At 43.7% G+C, this 20,334-nt stretch overlaps 1 protein-coding gene across 1 annotated transcript; it reads right to left on the bottom strand.

Annotated features, from left to right (window-relative positions):
• Positions 1–5,913: 5,913 nt before the first annotated feature.
• On the bottom strand, positions 5,914–19,675 carry LOC149321146 (small ribosomal subunit protein RACK1). Its single transcript, XM_089516248.1, has 8 exons — positions 19,453–19,675; positions 15,716–15,887; positions 14,488–14,635; positions 12,075–12,170; positions 11,400–11,510; positions 8,757–8,897; positions 7,754–7,864; positions 5,914–6,029 (listed from the first exon to the last, which is right to left on the bottom strand). Exons 1-8 carry the CDS (start codon positions 19,559–19,561, stop codon positions 5,964–5,966), a joined length of 954 nt encoding a protein of 317 aa, XP_089372374.1. The 5' UTR covers positions 19,562–19,675; the 3' UTR covers positions 5,914–5,963.
• Between the last annotated feature and the right edge of the window lie 659 nt (positions 19,676–20,334).

The raw sequence follows: 20,334 nt of genomic DNA, 5'->3' as shown, positions 1-20,334 counted from the left end.
ACTGATAGGCAGACAGTGAAGAGATTTTAGGACGGGTGTTGTTCCTAGTTTTTCCAGCGACCAGCCTGGCTGCCATATTTTGCACTAGTTGGAATTTTTGGACTAGGCACAACGGTAGCCCCATGTAGAGTGCATTACAGAAATCAAGTCATGAAGTTACCAGTGAATGTACAACAGTTTCTAGGTCCTTTACTTCCAGGAAAGGGCGCAGCTGGCATATCAGCCGTAGCTGATAACAGGCGCTCCTGATCGTCACATTCACCTGATTTCTCATGTGAAGCAACAGATCTAGGAGCACCCCCAGACTGCGAACACAGTCCTTTGTGGCTAGGACTGGAGGTTGCAACCCTATACCTGGTTTGGGGGCCCCTACTGTAAGTACCTCCATTTTGTCTGGATTCAGCTTGAGTTTGGTTTTCCTCATCCAGCCCATTACCACTTCAAGCCACTGATTGAGGGGAGAAATGCCATCTGTTGTCATAGCTGCTGATCAGGACATGGCATATTCCTGGTGCTTGATCCAGCTAATGCTGTGAAATCAGTTTTGGTGATACTGTCCCAGGATGTCAACGACCTTCAGCCTTCTGAAAAAAACTTCATAGTAGAATGTGCATTTAAATATAACCCAGCAGCAGGTTTGAGAATCATAAGGCCCTCCAGAATTTGTTGGGCTGCAGCTCCTTCAACACTGGCTGTGCTGGCTGGACCTCTTGGGAACTGCTGTCCAACAAGGTCTTAAGGCCACGTGGTTTCTACTCCTGTTATAGAGCGACATTCTAGCTGATTTCCAGATCCAGTGCAGTTTCTTCTTGAAATGACTTGTGCTCTCCTTTATTTTCTCTTTACTAATGTCAGATTTTTTTAAAAACAACAATGCAAAACTATCAAGTTCTTCTCACTGCTCTCTATATGTAGTTTGATGTAGTGACTCATCTATTTGTCTCCCATTCCTTGATGTTATCCTTGTCCGCTGGACCTGCAGGGAAGCATTTATTACTACTGCTGCTACTATTGCTGCTGCTAGTAGTGTGATCTATAGACAATTTTTGGTCAACAGCAGATTGAAATGTTGTTGGGGGGGGTCTGTTATTAAAGGGACATAGCTCTAGGGATGACTGTGACGTCTCCAGAAGTTTTGGTGATGGGACTTCACTATTGCTGCCTTGTCCATTTTCCTTAACACTCTCTCCATCCCTCTCAGAGTTTAATTTGTTTCCCCATCTATCTCTCATCCTGCAAACCACTGGAGGCTTTTGCTATGCCCTGCTGTATGTGTTTTTCAGTTCTTTGTGTTACAGAGCTCCTTTTGAACTATTTTTCGCTTTAAAAAAAAGAGACTTAAAATGGAAATCTAGTTTTTTGCAAAAAGTTGAGGAATAATAAATTAATTATTCAACAAGAAGTCTTTTGCTCTTTATGGTCTGTGCTAATGTTGAAAGAGGACAAATGGGAGATGTGGTTTGTGCCTCTTAAGTTTAGTCTGTATAACACCGATTAGTAGCCTTGTGTTGAGTTAAGACTATTGGCCTAGCTTGCTATGAATCATTTTCATCAACTGCCAGTGCCTCTCCAGAGTTTCAGATAGCACTCTTTCTCAGCACTGCATGGGAATCTCCTGTCACTGCGCTACAGCACTTTCTACCTCTGTACCAAGAGTTTGGTCATATACTTCCAGCTTTAAACAAGATAGTTGGCAGGGGCACCAATAATTGAGGAATAGAAAGGACAGGGTGGCCCTCCACAATTAGTGGATGGCAATTCCCATTGGTCCTACCCAGTAATGAGGGATGATGGGAATTGCAGTCCATAGAATCATAGTCCACATATGGAAGTCTGCAGTTTCCCACTACTGTGTTAACTAAGGGTTCCATAATTTGGGATACTGAAATTTCCTTGCAGGGAAACCATTGGTTACTGTCAGTAAAATCCCAATCACAGCTTTGGTGAAATGTGTTGGTGCAGCTCTGCATGCATCTAGGGTGAGCATGTCAGATTTGAACTGGAAGGAGATTGGCATAGGATATTGGGGAGAGTAAAAGTAATTAGGTGAGGAAAAAAGCCAAAATAAACAGAACTGAGGACCCACCCACCCCCATCTCTCTGTATGTTACGACAGAAAGGTGTAAGTATCTTGGGAGACTCATCTAAAATGGATAGTGCAAATTCTACATGCATTCTACACTTTGCTTCTGAATCAGGTTATTAATTTGATTTATATCATGCCCTTCTTCCAGTAAAGGATCCAAAGCTGCACCACTATTTAAAGAAGGTCAGTAGACAGGGTTACACAGGACTGGAACATAACTGTCTTACTCTCCTTGAGTTTCCAGAAAGTTAACTGTTAGCCTATTAACAGGGCAAAAAGCAAACCAAAAACACCCAAAGGCTTGTGTGGACTGTGGCTCGTCAGTTGCATACAGTCTTAGGTTGTATCTATACTGCAGATGTAATGCAGTTTTTACTCTTTATGCTTTATGGAGAGCATAGAGGAGAAGATGCTGAGTTCATAAATCATTCAGTAACTTTATTTATACCCTGCCTTTCCTGCAATGCCAGGACACAAGGAATTCATGGGGTGGCAGGAAGCCAGTGTGGTGCAATGGTTTGAGTGTTGGGACTACAACTCTGGAGACCAGGATTTGAATCCCAGCTCAGCCATGAAACCCACTGGGTGACCCTGCACTCTCTCAGCCTGTGAGGAAGGCAACGGCAAAGTCTTCCTGAACAAATTTGGACAGGCTTGCCTTAGGCTTGCCATAAGTCGGAAACGAAGGCGCACACACACAACACACACAGGAAGCCCACACCACAACTTCACCATGCCTCAAATGGGAACGGAGTGGTTGGAACGAAATGTGCAGATAGTGCAGTACAACCAGTAACAAATCAGGGCCAAACAGTATATTTAGGGTACAACTGACTAGAAGAGAAGAAACAATTTAGGTCAGAAATCCTAAAAAAGAAAGCTGAACATTGGAACTACTGGGCAGGTTTGAAGAGTACATAAAGGGATGAAGAGCTTTCAGCTCTGTTTCAACAGTCTGTTACCTCTGGATCCCATTTCACCTGAATCTTAGCAGAAATTGTGGCGTGTGAGTAATGAATTTGCACAAGTGTCCTTGCAATAATAATTCTGAAAGCAAGGAACAACCCATTAGCACTCTGGTTGAAAGAATTTAAATTAATTTGGGATTTTAAAACCATTTGGGTTATTTTATATTGCTTCATTAGACAATTTTAATTCAGAGAAATAATATGCCACTCTGAGACTTTATTCTAATTAAAGGCAGGATAAAAATACTAAATAAAAACATTGAATTAAAAGGTTTACTTTTACTTTTTTTGAAATGTCATCCAGACTGCTGGAAAAGAATATAGTTTTGCTCTAGGAACACCTGGTTGAAACATCCTAAAGATCTGGAGAAGGAATTCTGTAGAATCAAGATTTGGTAAATATCCCTATTTGTCACTTCCCAGTATTGCTGAGTACCAGCAGCAAATTGATGCTTGATCTTTTGCCCAAGTATTGGTCAGTCATTTTGCAATGATAACCTTGATCTAAATGCTGTTAGTCTTGAGGAAAATAGATCTACTGAATCAGTTGGACTTACCATTCAACAATTGATTAACAGGTCGAAAACTGACCAACAGGGTGCCATGAACACCATATAGAAGGTCTCTTATAATACTTCAAGGGGGTAATTTGTTAAAGCTCAGTGGCAGTAAATACAGAAGAAATGGAAGTATTTCACAGAGTACGTCTCTAAATACAGAAATCACAACCATGACAGAGAGTTTTAAAGGCAATTTAAAGACAATTCATTGATGGGGCTATCAATGGCTGATTATGATGGATACATTCTCCTTTCTAGTACTGGAGGGAGTACAGTATACCTTGAGTTTCTGAGGAGAATGAATGGGCTGCCCATTGGCATCTAGTTGGTCAGTGTGTCAAGAGAATGCTGCATTCGATAAACCTTCAGTTTGATCTATCATGGCTTTTCAAAGGTTTTGTACTATTTGTCAGATTTGTCCAATAGTATTATTTGACAAATTATAATAGTAATAATTTGCATCTGTCACAGACACAAGGCAATCCAACACTATCCCTAGGTAAGACACATATTGTTGCCATTTGGTGCAATTGCATCATTGCAACCTCGGGAATTCTGGCAGTGTCCCATAAGTGTGCGTTGTATGGATATTACATGGCTGCCAAAGCTATACATACCAGACCTAGTTCCCATGGCATTTTTCCTTCCCCTTCAGCAATTTTAAGTAGTCCTAATGAAAGACCAACTCAAATGAAAGCAATTCTTAGCACTTACTAGTTCAAGGGTGTGGTAACTTTGGTCCTACAAATCTTTTTCATTTCCAGAAGTCCAGCATTGGCCAGTGGTAATGGGAGCTGTAGGCTAAAACATCTGGAGGGCCAAAAGTCCCCTATCTGAGTGGCTTGTTCACTAATACATCCAAAGATCAAACCTTTCAGTTCATCCCACTGTTTTCAGTGACTGCATCAGATATGGGTTGTCTGCCAATGCTGCCTTTTGAGCAAGCTGAAAATTCCAACTCACTCTGATCCTACAATAAACAGGCAGTGTTAACATTCTGCCTGCACACTTCTGTTTTTTTCTGTGTTCTTGCTAGCTGCCGTTTTGCTTTGAGATGATGAAAGCTTGTCTGGGGCAATTCAGACAATGAAGTAACTTGTCTCAGCTTGTGAGAGAAATGAAGATGTGCCCATAGAGTACAGTCCCCCTTTTCCTTAATCAGAGATCAACCACATTATGGTCTGAATTGCCTCTCCCACTTCCAACTGGTCAGCAACAGCAATGAGCCCTCCCAGGGCTAGCACACGTAAGCATGTGCATGTTGCTAACAGGATGCCACCCATTGTCCTCCAGTTCAACATGGCCATAACTGAGACAGAAGTATTATATGTACTTGTCTATTTATTCTGAAGTAGGGGCTGTCTTTTAATTGTTCTTGCTGTACACAGCGTTATGTGGTTCCCAACCTTTGCTCCTTCAGTTTGGACCAGAAGCTCCAGCCAGGCTGTCAGATGAATATGCAAATTCTGGGCACTGATGTTTAATACATCTGGAGTGTTGAAAGCCGAGGCCTGCTAGGGTACCCAAAACTTTCCATTTTACTATCTTCTTTCTCCCTTTGCTGGTTAGCCACTGCCCAGGTCACTTGCTTCTTGTAGCAGTTTACCAGAGCTTGTCACAGCTTTAACCAGCAAGTCTTCAAAGAGCTGTGATCTCCCACTCACTCTTTCACCTTCTTCTTGTGCAAATCCATTGTTTAAAGACAAAAGCATGTTGATAACTTGCTACTTTGAAATATACAATCAGTCCTCTACATTTGCAGCTTTGGCTACACAGATCTAACAGGTATGTTCTCCTCAAATCCTCCAGTTTTGCTCAGCTGGAGGTGATCAGAGTTGTGCTAGAGGACCTAGAGATTTCTAGAAGTGTTCTCTCGGGGTAAAAAACAAAAAACAGTGGCTTTTTATTTGCAATTTTTCTACTTTCATAGGGTCTAGTCCAAGGTACAAACCTCCAGTCAGTCAGTGAGGTCACACAATCATTACATTTTATCCTTTGCTTGCCTTTTCAATTTCTTTCATCATTTGATATGCCTGCTATATTGGGGCTTTCTTTTAGCTTTAGCAAACTTCCCTATTTGTCTATCTTGGCAATGAAGTTTCTGGTGTTAGTATAGAAAAAACAGAAGAACACTAGCTTGGTATGCTGTTACATCTCCCCCAAGTTGAAATGTTCTGTTTGACTATAACTCCCAGAATTTCTCAGCCAGCTTTGAGGCGAGGGACAGATAAAAGAGAAGGATGAGGTTCCATTTTCTGGTATTTGGATAAAGACACAGAAATCTTTCAGCACAATTTTTTTTAATTAATTTTATGAACATAATTATAACGTGTGCCTTGTGGTATTTTCTCATCTTGTTCCAATAGTGACTTGCCAGACGCGAACCAGGTTATCTGTGTAACCAGCAAACAGAGTCTGATGGAAAAAAGAGAGACAGAAGGGAAGAATCATAGACCCATAGAATCGTAGAGTTGGAAGAGACCACAAGGGCCATCCAGTCCAACCCCCTGCCATGCAGGAAATCTCAATCAAAGCATCCCCGACAGATGGCCATCCAGCCTCTGTTTAAAGACCTCTAAGGAAGGAGACTCCACCACACTCCAAGGGAAGAGTGTGTTCCACTGTCGAACAGCCCTTACTGTCAAGAAGCTCCTCCTAATGTTGAGATGAAATTTCTTTTCCTGGAGCTTGCATCCATTGCTCCAGGTCCTAGTTTCTGGAGCAGCAGAAAACAAGCTTGCTTCCTCCTCAATATGACATCCCTTCAAGTATTTAAACAGGGCTATCATATCACCTCTTAACCTTCTCTTCTCCAGGCTAAACAACCCCAGCTCCCTAAGGCGTTCCCCATAGGACATGGTTTCCAGACCCTTCACCATTTTAGTCGCCCTCCTTTGGACACGCTCGTTTCTCAATGTCCTTTTTGAATTGTGATGCCCAGAACTGGACACAATATTCCAGGTGGGGCCTGACCAGAGCAGAATAGAGTGGCACTATTACTTCCCTTGATCTAGACACTATATTTTTATTGATGCAGCCTAAAATTGAATTGGCCTTTTTAGTTATCGCTTCACACTGTTGACTCATGTTCAACTTGTGGTCTACGTAGACTCCTAGATCCCTTTCACACGTAGTTCCATTCAGCCAGGTGTCCCCCATGATCTTATATCTGTGCATTTCATTTTTTCGCCCTAAGTGCAGTACCTTACATTTCTCCGTGTTGAGTCATTTTGTTAGCTTTGACCCAGCTTTCTAGTCTATTCAGGACGTTTTGAATTTTGATCCTGTCCTCTGGAGTATTAGCTATTCCTCCTAATTTGGTGTCATCTGCAAATTTGATAAGTATGCTCCCAATTCTGTCATCCAGGTAATTGATAAAGATGTTGAATAGCACTGGGCCCAGGACAGAGCCCCACTGGTCACTTCTCTCCAGGATGAAGAGAAGTAGTATTAATAAGTGAGCCTGTGCCTCTAACCCCCACGAAAGTGGAGGGCTGACTGTACTCGAATGAGAGACCACGAATGAATACCAGGTGATTTAGGCTACTGGCAAAATCACCTCTAGATGTTAGGGACTTCCACTCCCAGAATATGTCTCGGCTGGCACTTTGGGGAGCTGAAATCCAAAACATCCAGGGCACCAAAGTTTGAGAAGCATTGCCTTGGCTATATTTCAGAGGAAGGCAATGGTAAACCACCTCTGAATATTCCTTGCCTAACAAAACCCTATGAAATTCATGTGGTCATCATAAGACTTTCAGGCACATTCAGACAGTGTGGTATACTATGCCTAAAGCGCCTAAAACAGATGCCAGTCACGTCACTTTTCTGTAAACATACACAGATGTAAGTCTGAACAAAATCTGAATAAGTTTTAAAGTTCCAAAATATCAGTTTCAAATTTCTAAGAACATAGGAACCATTTTCCCGGGATTGCTACATCTGTGCTAACATCCTTCTTTTACCTAGAGTGTCCCAGAAGGTTGCCAATTACAGCATCACTAAACTCTGCTTTCCTTTGATAACTAAACATGCCACGGGCCTCAAATGACAACCGCTAAAGTGCAGGAGCAGAAAAACCCAGCTTTCTTGGGCCACTGAACCACTCTGCTCACCCCTCTTTGGAAACATGCCCTTACCTGCCCATCAGCCGACCAGGCCAATGAGGTGCACTGTGGAGGCTCTGCCTTGCTGCTGGTGCTGATCACCTCCTGCTTGAGTTCATCAACAATGATCTTGCCTTCCAAGTCCTGTGAATAAGAATCAAAGAGTAATTGGTTGAAACCAGTTGTGACCTTCCAGTTCAACTCAATTCCCAATCTTCCATTGGGAATTCAAATGGAGCTTGGGCAACAAAAGCTCAGAAACAGCCTCTGATTTTCCACATGGAAGCAAGGTCAGATGGCACACACAGAGTTTCATCACAGCACAAAAAACAAAACAAAGCTCTGTATCCTGTAGTCATAGGATATTCCTCCAAGCCACACAAACAGCTCAGTTTTGAACAGTGCTAACAATAGCGCCCATCACCATCTGAAACTAGTACCTATTAAGTACCTATTATTGCAGTTGCATGTTTTCTTGCCCTATTGATCTTTCATTGGTCTTTTAACTTTCTTCACTACAGAATGGGAATTTTGGGGCCTTCCAGATGTTGAGGAACCAGAGTCCTCAGCATTTCTTGCCATTGTCTTGTCTTGCTAGGACTTTTGAGAGCTGCACTTCAGCAGCATCTGGTAGGCTGTGTGACTCTCATCTGTTTACCCTGTACATTCCTTGGGGCAAAGACGTTATTGGGAGAGGGCTAACCTTGCTCTCTTAAATATTGTGTATGTAGCTAGGTCTATAAATGTATTAACAAGCCAAAGAGAAGCCAAGAACAGAATGGTAAAAGGAACCATTGAAATTCTATATCTGCTAATGTTACAACCAGTGGATGGGATTGAAAGGAAGGTGCCTCTATCAGTGGCTAATACAAACCTACAATTCCAATTCTTGTTCTCTTCTTCTCTCCCCATTATTTTCTGTACCACACCAACTATTTTATGAGCATCTAGGCAGTGACAGTCTTGCTCTTCAATCTGCATGCATCACTTAGCACAATGCAGGTTACGCTGTGAGTGAATTTTAACAATGACTCACCCAGATCTTGATGCTGGGCCCAGTGGCTGCACAGAGCCAGTAGCGGTTGGGGCTGAAGCATAAGGCATTGATGATGTCCCCGCCATCCAGCGTGTACAGATGCTTGCCTTCATTCAAGTCCCACAACATGGCCTGACCGTCCTAAGATGGAAGGACAAAGTCATCAGAGAGAATACAGGATAAAACAAGCTATGGTGATATGCAAGGAAAGTCACCAGAAGAAATAGTTTGATGTTTTTAAAAGGAAAGCTTCAAGTAAGTATGAAGCCAGGTGCTGCTGCTTCAAATGTAACAATCATATTCTTCAGGTAAGCAGTGCAAAGATCCAGATGGGGCAGGTAGTGTTTGACCACTCCAGATGATGCCTAATGGTGAACTGGGTGTAGACCTTGCGCTCAGGAGATAAATTTTAAAATCTTTATTAGCATTGCAGCCATTAATACATATAGGGCTAATTCTATCTCCTGCTGTAGAGAGGGAGGAACTGAAATCCATCACTTAAACCATTAGCTCTATATTTGTCACCAATAAAGTGTATCTTACAGCAGTGATGGGTGCCAGATCTCTGAACCAATGAAACCTGCAATAGCAGTCAATTCCAGCTTAGAACAGACTGCAGCTTCCATCAGCCCTAGTCAGCATAGTCATTGAGAAAGGGTAATGGAAGCTACAGTCTCATAACATCATCTGGAGGACCACAAGCTGCCCAAAACAATATTAAATAACTGTGCCATGGCCACATAACTTCCCTTTTTTGCATCATGTCCCTCTCTTGTTATAATACTCACTCTCTCTCTCTCCTATTGTTATTCTATTCTTCTCTAGTGCATGCAGCTGCCTATCCCTTCACCAAACCCTGAGTATGACTAACGTAGCCCAGACCGCATCTTAATGCCAGCCCAAGGCCCAGATTAACTACACAACCAAAAGGATGCCAGATTGCTATAGCAGAAACCAATTGTGGACCCAGTCTGGCTCCTGATCAGTACCTACTCTGGGCCCCTGGAATACTTTTAAATTAACATATATGCACACATTTTAGTTATACATATTAATACACATTCAGCTTTTCTCCTATATTTAGGCAGCTCAGAAACAGCCTCTGAGTATCCGCATGGTGATAAACAGTCAGATGGCACTCGTAAGTTTCATCACAGCTGAGCCAAGATCTGCCAGCAACAGGCAGAGGTGGGTGGGTAAACTGCAAGTCCCCCATCAATCAAAGTTCTGAGCAGAGTCGAAGAAAGAGGGCAGGAATGGGTGCGAGCAACCCTCAGCAAGGCAAGAGATTAGGAATATCAAGCACCCCTGGCCAGGTTCTTAAAAACTCTTTCCCTCAAAATGGCATTTCAAACTTTAGTCATGATCATGCTAAACTAGAACTCCACTGCAGTTTCTCAATGATGTATACTTTAAAACAAATGGCTTGTCAGTTGTGCTTGGGGGAAGTTTTATCAACCCCTCTACAGTATCCCCAGATGAATACTGGGCCTCTTGAAAACCCACCAAGTAAAGTGGGAAAGGAGTGGAAGTAGGCCCTCCAGAAATTCATCAACTATTATTCTTACCAAACTGGTCACTAGTTTCTCAGCTCTGAAGAATGGAGAATCCAGCAGCAATAGGGGCTGGTTCTGTAGCCTGTATTTCAGATTCTCCCTCTTAGGCAGAAGTGTCACATATCAGAATTTAAGCCTGTTGTTCTACATACTAAACACAGACCTGCTTTTTTACTCTACTTTACAAATATTTTTAAAAGAATCTATCCTGCCCATTTCTTAATCTCTGTTTTCACTAAGAAAAGACCAGTTGCAGTAAACAAGCCCCTGAAGACTTCCTGACTAGAGATGCTAGATTTCAGTAACAATCATCCACCATATGAATAAGAGGATCTAATTCGGCAAATACACTAGAGGGTGTAATTGAATTCTTTACTTCACTTTCTAGACAGAAGTAGCTTCCCTACATCTCTATTTGGTAACTTAACTAGTATGATGTAGACAGTCTTGAAGTGGTTATGTGTCTGTCCACAAATCATGCTGTTTGAAAACCTGAGGAATTTAAGACCAATGCTTCTCCTGAAAGAAGCTGAAATGCTCCAATGACATATTTTCTTTTATACTAAAATTCTCCAAAATTTCTCCAATCGGCCCCAGCTTCCCAGGAACTGTTTCAGAAAGTGCAGAAGGGAGGAAGAGAGCTAGTGGATATACTTTCTGGAAAACTCTGGGAGTTGTAGCCAAAAAAAATTGACACTGGCCTGTTACAGACTGCCAAAATAAAGCTGCTTCGGGTCTCTTTGGAGGTATGCTATTTAAATGATGCATGGGTCCTAAGAGTCCGGAGGTCGCGCCAAAGCCACATTCCATTCCTAAGCACTGGAGTGCAGCTTTGGTGCAGCTTCCGGATTCATAGGATGCATGCATCATTTAAACAGCATACCTCCAAAGAGACCCGAAGCAGCTTTATTTTGGCTGTCTGTAACAGGCCTTTAACTGGCCTCTGATTTGGCCCAGGAAATCTCCCCCTCCTCCAGCAGGTTCATGTCCAGGCAGCTTTGAGGGCAAGAAACTGCACAGAACACATTAAGCAGGAAGGCAGAACTAAGAAAAGAGCTCTTCCATTCCATTTGCTTTGAAAACTTACTTTGCCACCTGAAGCACACAGGGAACCATCAGGGGAGACTGTCACGGTATTCAGGTAGCCTGTGTGCCCGATGTGGTTGGTCTTCAGCTTGCAGTTGGCCAAGTTCCACACCTACAAGAGAAAAAACACAAAGCAAGGTTAAGAATGCCACACACTTGTTTGGGGCTTTCATCAGTCTGCGATGAGTTCTTTGGCCACAGAAACATGATGTCAATTCCTAAGCCTTTGCCAACTATCTACTGGCACTTTAAAGAGTTACAAAACGCCTGATCTGTTTCCCCTTGTTTCTCTTCAGGTGCTGCCTTCTAACTAGTACACTTTTTTATTGTATACATGTCTGTACATCTTTATTGTTTGATACAGGTCTGCTTAATGGATTCCCCCCCCCAAAAGCCTGCAAAACAACGGCCTGTCACAAATAATATCCAATCCACAAGTGCCTGATGGATACATGAGCCAGCAATGTCCCACACCCATGGCTTTAGGCCTAGGCTTCTCTGAGAGACAGAAATTATCAGATCTCACTCCAAAGTCTCTCCCTCAAAAGAAATATTTCCCAATATTTGTTGGGCTGTGACTCTTCAGAAGTGAGGGAGGGGGAAATAATCCCATCCATTTCAATGTTTCATGGTGGGAGAGAGTGGACTGAAGAGAGATTCTTGTGTTCTAACTCACCTTCACCAGCTTGTCCCAGCCACAGGAGACAATGATGGGGTTGCTGCTGTTGGGGGAGAAACGCACACAGGACACCCACTCAAAGTGGCTTTCATCCTAGAGCACAGAAAACAAAATGGAGGTTAAGAATAACAGCATAGTACATAATACAACTCTGGAACACGATAAGCAAAAAACCCCCCAATCAACCAACTAATTCATTCCACACTTAATATCCAAGGTAAGAGACTAAGCCTTCCCACCCAATACACCCTTCTGGACACGTATTTGTATTTACATATACTCTTTCCGTGGCTTTCACCCCACTCATTCTGTATGCCTTCTCTTCCTGTCAAAATATAGCCTGTATATTTTGGAGAAGCAACTTTTCCTTTTGCTTATGAATGAGGGTTGGGGATTTGGATTTCCTGCATGGCAGGGGGTTGGACTGGATGGCCCTTGGGATCTCTTCCAACTTTATGATTCTATGATTCTAACAGGTACCTAACCACTGATGTCTTCAAGGAATTCCCACCATCAACTGTATGGGATGGGACTGATGGAGCTGCAATCCAACACTATCAAGGAGGGCCCATACAGGTGTCTCTACACATTTGCAAGTGAAGCATTTGTGGATTTGATTATTTGTGGATTGCTATATTTGCTCCTGCCACTAAAAAGGTGTTCTCTCTAGGCATCTGTAGGTCCTCTAGTGAAATTCTATGGTTAACTTCTGCCACAGATTCCTACAAAAGTGTTCTCTCTGGTAAAAAACAAAAACAAAACAAACCTGCCTCATATTCACAATTTTTCCATTTTCAAGGTAATGACTGTGCCCCTAATCATAGGAAACTTGAAGGACAACTGAATATTCCTTCTTGGCCCTCTACAGTGTTTAAGGTATTTCACAGGGTTACAGAAGCACAGAAACAATAACATCACTAAAAACTAATGGATGGGACTACACTTGGCTCTGTTTTGTGGTTGTGCGTCTTGACAAAAACACAGGTGGGGAATGTCCTTGTAGACCATGACCCACCCCATAAGCCTTTATTACTAGCCCAGATGGATGGGACCAATGGCAATTATCTCAAGCATACATTGCATTAAACATGTGGGATGAGGGTTTTTTGGGGTGTGTGTGTGGGGGGGGGGGGGGTGGACAATGCACACCTGCCATAGTCAGTGGATGGTGACAGGAGAATTCCACATGCTTGTGCACTGCACTACAGAATAGCTATGCATGTTGGCCTTCTAGTTGTATCTGTTGTGCTATACTGCTACCCAGTATATGAGGAGCAGAACATAAATAAGTTTGCAGATATTTCCACCAGACTATAGGATTTTGAATTAGATTTAAAGTAAAAGGATACCTCTACTTTGTACAACATAATGTTGTTCATGGTCAAACCTAAAGGAACAAGTACAGAACAAAACCTGTCACAATCTACATTATAAACGCTGCAAAGGTCTTTCTCAGTCCTATTCTAAGAGCATCCAACAAGTCTGTGAGAATCTCCTCAAGTGTAAACTTTGGACCAAGGCCCATACCAGGTCCCCATAGGACAGATTAATGAATCAGACCACATCATGCTCTGGGACACACACAATATCACATAAGCACTGCATTATCCTATTAGTTATTCACTTTACATCACACAGGATAGCAGAGCTCTGCAGTTAAAAATCTCCATATTCTAACATCTTCCCAGTAAGTTTTCTTAATAACCGCACAGCTCTTCCCCCTGCTCTTTTCAAATCCTATACAGATATGGAACAGCTCAGGTAGCTCTGGTTAAAATATGAAAATATAAAAGCAAGAAAGGGGGGGGGGGACCTCTTCTGTGAAGAGACTGAGGGATCTTTTAACCCTTTACTCTGACCCATTGGGACTCTTATCGAAGGCCTTTCCTTTCACTTAAATGCAATCTAGTTTGTCTCTGTTAAAAGTACAGCTCATCCAATACTTGTTATTTTTCTGAAATACTACTCCTAGAATCCACCAACCAGCATGTCCAAGTGCAATACCAGCTGGGGGATTCTGGGGAGTTGTATTCCCAAAAGGGGCATGTTTTGAGTCCTGCCAATGATATCCTGTACATCCAAGCCTTTCGCTTCCTGTATTCCTTATCTGCAATTCTATACAGAGGATTCTCTCTCTTCTGTTACTTTAGATGTTAATACTGGGGTTAAAATTTAGTTGGCAATAGCATGTAATTCCCTCAGAGCCAAGCAAGAGCAGATCCAAAATCTTCCTTTCTCCACAGTAACATCTCACTGCCAAGAGGCCTCAGAGCATCTATGGCAACTGTGTGAATCAGGAACCACTACTGGCACACCAAGCATTCTGTACACTGGGCACCTCACGTAAAGGACAATTTATAAACTCAACTTCAGGAGCATTCAATGCCAAGCTCTAGAAGGGAAAACTCACCTGCACAGTATATTTGCAGACACCCAGAGTGTTCCAGAGCTTGATGGTTTTGTCCCTGGAGCCAGAGACAATCTGACGGTTGTCAGAAGAGAATGCTACACTCAGAACATCCTTGGTGTGGCCCACAAAGCGCCGAGTGGTGGTGCCTCTGTAAGGGAGGAGATTCCAAAACTCAGCGTACTGCAGCGAAGAATGAACCCACTGTTCCAAATGCTCCTCACCCTGCCTTGCTATTTCCCCTCTTGCAATCCTCCCACAGCTCCAAGGCAGATTCTGGTCCAGTTCCTGGAGACAATAATCAAGCCCAATAAGTAAAAGAGTAGTTTGAACTTTCTGGGAGGTTCTCCACATTTCAAGAGAGGGTCCTTCTGAAGAATGATTCTGTGATGAGACAAGGCCCTTCCTACAATTTTTGCAGCTGGTAAGTGCTAGGAAGGAAGTAAAACGAACTTTCTACCATGTCACATGTGGGTTGGGTAAGCAAGCTTTGATCTTTGATTCTATCCATCCCAATGATCAGCATATTCTAGAAAGTGCTGCTCTCTTCCCTGAACTTTAGAAAATGAAAAGGAAGCAAGATACAAAAGATGTTCCACATCCTGACTGGGGAAGTTTAAAACTCACACTGCTTTAAAACCACCTGAGAGTGTTTTAGATCTTCCCAGATCATTTGATTTAGCCTCACCAGGTTTTCTGAACAAAGTCAAAAAGCCTCATTTTTTTCAGTCTATGCTGTAGATGTCAAGAATACATACAAATGGTTTTCTGCATGAACAAACTTTTCACAAAATAGTTCCAAAATGTGAATAATCATCAAAAAAATGTGCAAAAGCTCTTTTGATCCTCCCCAAGAAGTGAGAAACATTTTGCAATTCATCATTCTTGCATGAAATAAGCAAAGATTTCCATCCCTTCTTCCCTGTGCTGTCCCTTCATAATTGCAGGACATCTCAGCAAACCCCAGTGGAGTCAGTAGATGTGTGTCAGATCTAATCATTGGGACCGGCGGGGGGGGGGGGGGGGAGCAAACAAGAACCTTGATCCCCAAAGTAACTCAGAAAAACAACCACCACCACCACCAAGTAACAGAACAGGGATTAAGAACCTAGATAATAAATGGGAACTGGAAGAAAATTAACTGGCACTGAGGGAGATGCCTAAACATTCTGCTGAAGACAGAAGTTTTTCTTTCCAGATGGGATCCCACTTGCTCCCAAGCTGTACTCACGTGGTAAGGTCCCAGAGGCGAAGAGTGCCATCCCAAGAGCCAGAGAGAGCAAACTGCCCATCTGAAGAAATCACTACGTCGCTGACAAAGTGGGAATGGCCCCGCAAGGCCCGCTGGGGGATCCCGTAATTGGTTTCATCCCGGGTCAATTTCCACATGATGATGGTCTTATCTGCAATTGGAGAAGATGGCAAAAGGTTATCCTAAAGATTTCCTAGAGCTCAAGAGTAAAAAAAAAAAAAAAAAAAGCCCATTCCCTACAGCCTAGCACCTCACCTTCTACCTGTGGCCTAGTTCTCACCAAAGCAAGGGCGAGCTGGATCTTGTGGGCATGCAGGTACTGTTGGACTGCAATGCCCAGCATTATTCACCACTGGCTAAGCTGGCTAGGACTGACAAGAGCGGCCCACCCACCCTGTTTGAAAAATCTATCTTTTGGACTACAAGTCATGTTTTCAGGAGAACATGGGGAGTGACTTTTCCAGTCTGTGCCCTACCCCTGAGGTATGTGCAAGCTGTAACCATCTCAGGCTGCAAACAGAAATGCTCATGGGACCGAAGGTTCTGAACACAAGAAGTGAAGACATCAAGAAGGCTTGCCCAGGCATTTCTCTCTGCCATCTATGTTTTCTAGGTAGTGGTTGTTTGGGAGAGCTCTGATCCACCTAAGTCTTCAGATGCAGCTTGAAGTGTTAGCAGGTACATCTTCACCATCCTGGGAACAACCAGGGTTCTGCCAAATTCTGTCAAATTGTTGTTGTATGCCTTCGTACCATTACCCTGTCATAGGGTTTTCTTAGTAGAATTTGTTCCAGGGAGGTTTGCTAGGAGTGTGACTTGCCCAAGGGCAACCAGTGGATTTCCATGGCTAAGTGGGGATTCAAACCCTGGTCTCACAATATCCACTCACACCAATAGACCACACTGGCTCTTCTTTAAAGCAACATGAAAGTGACAGCCATTTACATGCTTCCTATGTATGTCTTCCTAGATCATTGGATTTCTTTTAAATAAACTTTGTTAAAGGTCTGAGCATCTACACTTGGAAACAACTTCCTCCAGCACAAGAAGTTTCAACATCGCAGCATCAAGAATCCATCCTGTACACTACACCTCTCTACACTCACTTCTTTTGTTTTACATCAAGGGCAGAACACCAAGAAACACATTCTACATACATTGCTAAAAATTCTCTTGCTCTGGCCAGATGCTAAAGTGTTGGCAATTTGACTTTTTTTTCTTGTGTGGTCCTTAGTGCTTAACATGTTGCATGCCCACTCTGATTACAGCAGACTTCAATACAGCCTTGAACGTGCCTCTCCATGATACGATGAGACAATTTGCCGAGTTACAAACAGAAACCGTACTGATGGTGGCCTCATAATCTTTGAAATGACAAATAGTTGAAGGAATATAGCTATAACATGTTAGGCTATGCGGACAGCATACAGGAAGATGTACCAAGATGGACCTATATACTTGAACATATGAATGACCAAGGTGATGGTCTGTCTCATGCTCAAAAAGGTGCCTGGCTAAGAGCCATGCTGAGGCGTCCTCCAGGTATAACTAAATACAACCCAAATGTGGGTGAGACCCACGGATCCTAAGGTTGATGAAGGAAGGAACGTTATCCCACTTACTCCAGAAAAGCTACAAGACTATGATCTTACCAAATGTTCACAGATTCATAGAATCGTAGAGTTGGAAGAGACCACATCCAGTCCTGCCATGCAAGAACTCACAATCAAAGCATCCTTGACAAATGGCCATCCAGACTCTGTTTAAAAACCTCCAAAGGAGACTCCACCACTTCCCGAGGGAGTTTGTTCCACTGTCAAACATCTCTTACTGTCAGAAAGTTCCTCCTAATGTTGAGGTGGAATCTCTTTTCCTGTAGCTTGCATTCATAGTTCCATGTCCTATTCTCTGGAGCAGCAGAAAACAAGCTCACTCCCTCCTCAACATGACATCCCTTCAAATACTTAAACAGGGCTATCATATCACCTCTTAACCTTCTCTTTTCCAGGCTAAACATACCCAGCTCCCTAAGTTTCTCTTCATAAGGCATAGTTTCTGGACCCTTCACCATTTTGGTCACCCTCCTCTGGACACCGTGTACAGTTGGCCCTCCACATTTGCGGCTTTGATTAATATGTTCTCTCTTGGAATCTCTAAGTCCTTTAGTGCAATTCTGCTGGAAGCTGCCCATAGAGGTGCACTGGAGAAGCTTGAAATTCCTTGAGAAAACACTTTTCTAGGCATTTGTAGGTGTTCCTGCACAAATCTATGATCAACCTCTGGCAGATGTTGACCACAGAATTGTACTGGGAGATCTCAAGATTCCTAAAGAGGTGTTCTCTTAGGTAAAAAAAAATATTGGTTTTTTATTTGTGGTTTTCCCACATTCACAGGGGTCCTTCACCCCTAACCCCTGCTAATGTGGATGGACCACTGTAATATTATGTATCTAAACATTAAGAATAGTTTCCTGATGGCAAGAATTGTTCAACAGTGGAATAGGCCAGTGCTTCTCAGGCAATGTGATGTGAGGAACCAGAGATTATTTTGAACATGCCAGGGACTAGCACTAAATGCGTGCCCACTGGGGACAACTGTTTCTTTCATGGAAACTTCCTAGGGACCAGAAGCCTCTGGTCCAAAAGCCAAAACTCTGAAGGGAAGTTTCTGAACAGGTTAGATGGCCAGCTGTTAGGGACCTGTTTTAGTAGTAGATTCCTGCTCTGGCAAAAAGCTGGCCACTTGATGGTGTTTTTGCCTCCCTCAAGTCTGGAAATGTTCTTCTGAACTGGAGCTGCCCACTAAGAAGAAAAGCTCATGGTACTAAGCCTGGGCAGAAGGCAACAGGGTCAATCAGGATCCATTGGCAGATTTGCATGAAATTAGGGAAAACTCCTTTGACTTCCAGTAACAGCAAGACAGCTTTACAGGTCTATGCTAGATTGCTGGAAAAGAAGAGTGGGGAGAAAGATGAGTGGCTATTTGCATGATGGAGCTTGTTGACTTAGGTCTGATTACCCCAAATTCTAGCCTTCTGCATGTGCTCAGAGGCTCCCTAAACTTTATTGTTCTATGTATGTCTGCCTTCTGGGCCACTCTTTCTCACCTGGTCCTGAAGGCTGTCCTCAAGCTTCTGGAACCAAAACAGGCTCTGCAAGCCTGATAGCTGTCTGCCTCTATGAGATACCTGTGTTAGTACTTCTTCATTACTTCTGAATTGTGGGTTCACCTTTATTAGCTTTTTGTGGTACTGCTAAGAATTAAAGTTTTTGAACCCCAATCTGGACCCAAAGGAAGCTCCTCGCTCTCCTCTTAGCTGACCCTCCTGTCCCTTCATAATTGCAGGACTTGTCTTCAGACCCCATTAAGAAGATCAGTGGACAATGTCATATTTAATCATTGGGACAGAGAAGAAGCAAATGGGTCGCCTACACACATGCACCACCCGCCATTACTGCCCAGGAAGTGCTACTGCAGAGCTTGCAAATGCTACTTTTTGGCCTGCGACTCTCATATTTGCCCACTGGGAAACATTGGGGATATTTGCCCATAGGGAAGCATTGGAAGTTATTTGTCCATAGGGAAACATTAGGAATATTTGCCCATAGGGAAGCATTGGCACCAGGTCCCCCCTCCGCCGTGCAATGGTCTCTCCCACTCTGCCCTATCAGCCCCCCCCCCGCCTGCCTGCCTCTTGGTCTCGCCCGCCCTCTTACCCCGCGAGGCGGAGAGGATCATGTCGGGGAACTGCGGGGTGGTGGCGATCTGGGTGACCCAGCCGTTGTGGCCCTTGAGGGTCCCGCGCAGGGTCATCTGCTCCGTCATGACGGCGGCTGAGAAGGCTCGAGCTCCCGCGGGGGACGGAGGATGGCGGCGGATTCAACAGAGGCCCTTGGCCCGGACCTGCCACCTCGCCGAGGCCCAGGGAGAGAAAGGAAGCGGCGCTCTCCGCCGGAACCGGAAGTAGCCTCCCTGCTCCCCACCAGTGCCGTACAACAACATGGCTGCCTCCATGGCATGTGTACGGAGGATTTGGCTTACGTAGAAAACCGCCTCTAGAAAGCACTTTGGCAACAATATGGGAGTCAGAGGGCTATCTGTAATTCTGAGACGCTTTCCAAGTACCGCTGCAAAGGCCGGTTCTGGAATAAAGAGGGTTCTTCCGCTTTAATCTCTTCAGGGACGTCCAAAATGGCGGCGCCCTAGGAAAATATCGCGATATTGTGAACGTAGAGACGCCTCTGGCGCGAATAAGGGGGACGCCAGCCCAGGACAGGAGTATATTGTGGCCAAGATGGCGGCTCTTGCTGTTGAGGAGATCTTGAGAGGACTCCTGTCCTTAACTAAAGTTACTCTGAGGGTGCATCTGCACTGCAGAAATAATCCAGTTTGACATGGCTCAGTGGTATGGAATTCTGGGGGCTGATTCCCAGAATTCCATAGCATTGGGCCATGGCAGTGAAAGGCTCTGGTGCCACAACAAACTACAGTTCCCAGAATTCCATAATATTGAGCCAAGGCAGTGAAAGCCTCTGGTGCCATAGCAAACTACATTTCCCAGAAGTCCACAGCATCAAGCCATGGCAGTGAAAGGCTCT

Source organism: Sceloporus occidentalis, unplaced genomic scaffold (assembly GCF_023333645.1).
Source record: "Sceloporus occidentalis isolate IW3139 unplaced genomic scaffold, rSceOcc1.0.p SCAF_1, whole genome shotgun sequence".
NCBI classification, from domain to species: Eukaryota; Metazoa; Chordata; class Lepidosauria; order Squamata; family Phrynosomatidae; genus Sceloporus; species Sceloporus occidentalis.
The sequence above is the reverse complement of the archived record's forward strand: the minus strand, read 5'-3'. Positions and strand labels throughout refer to the sequence as shown.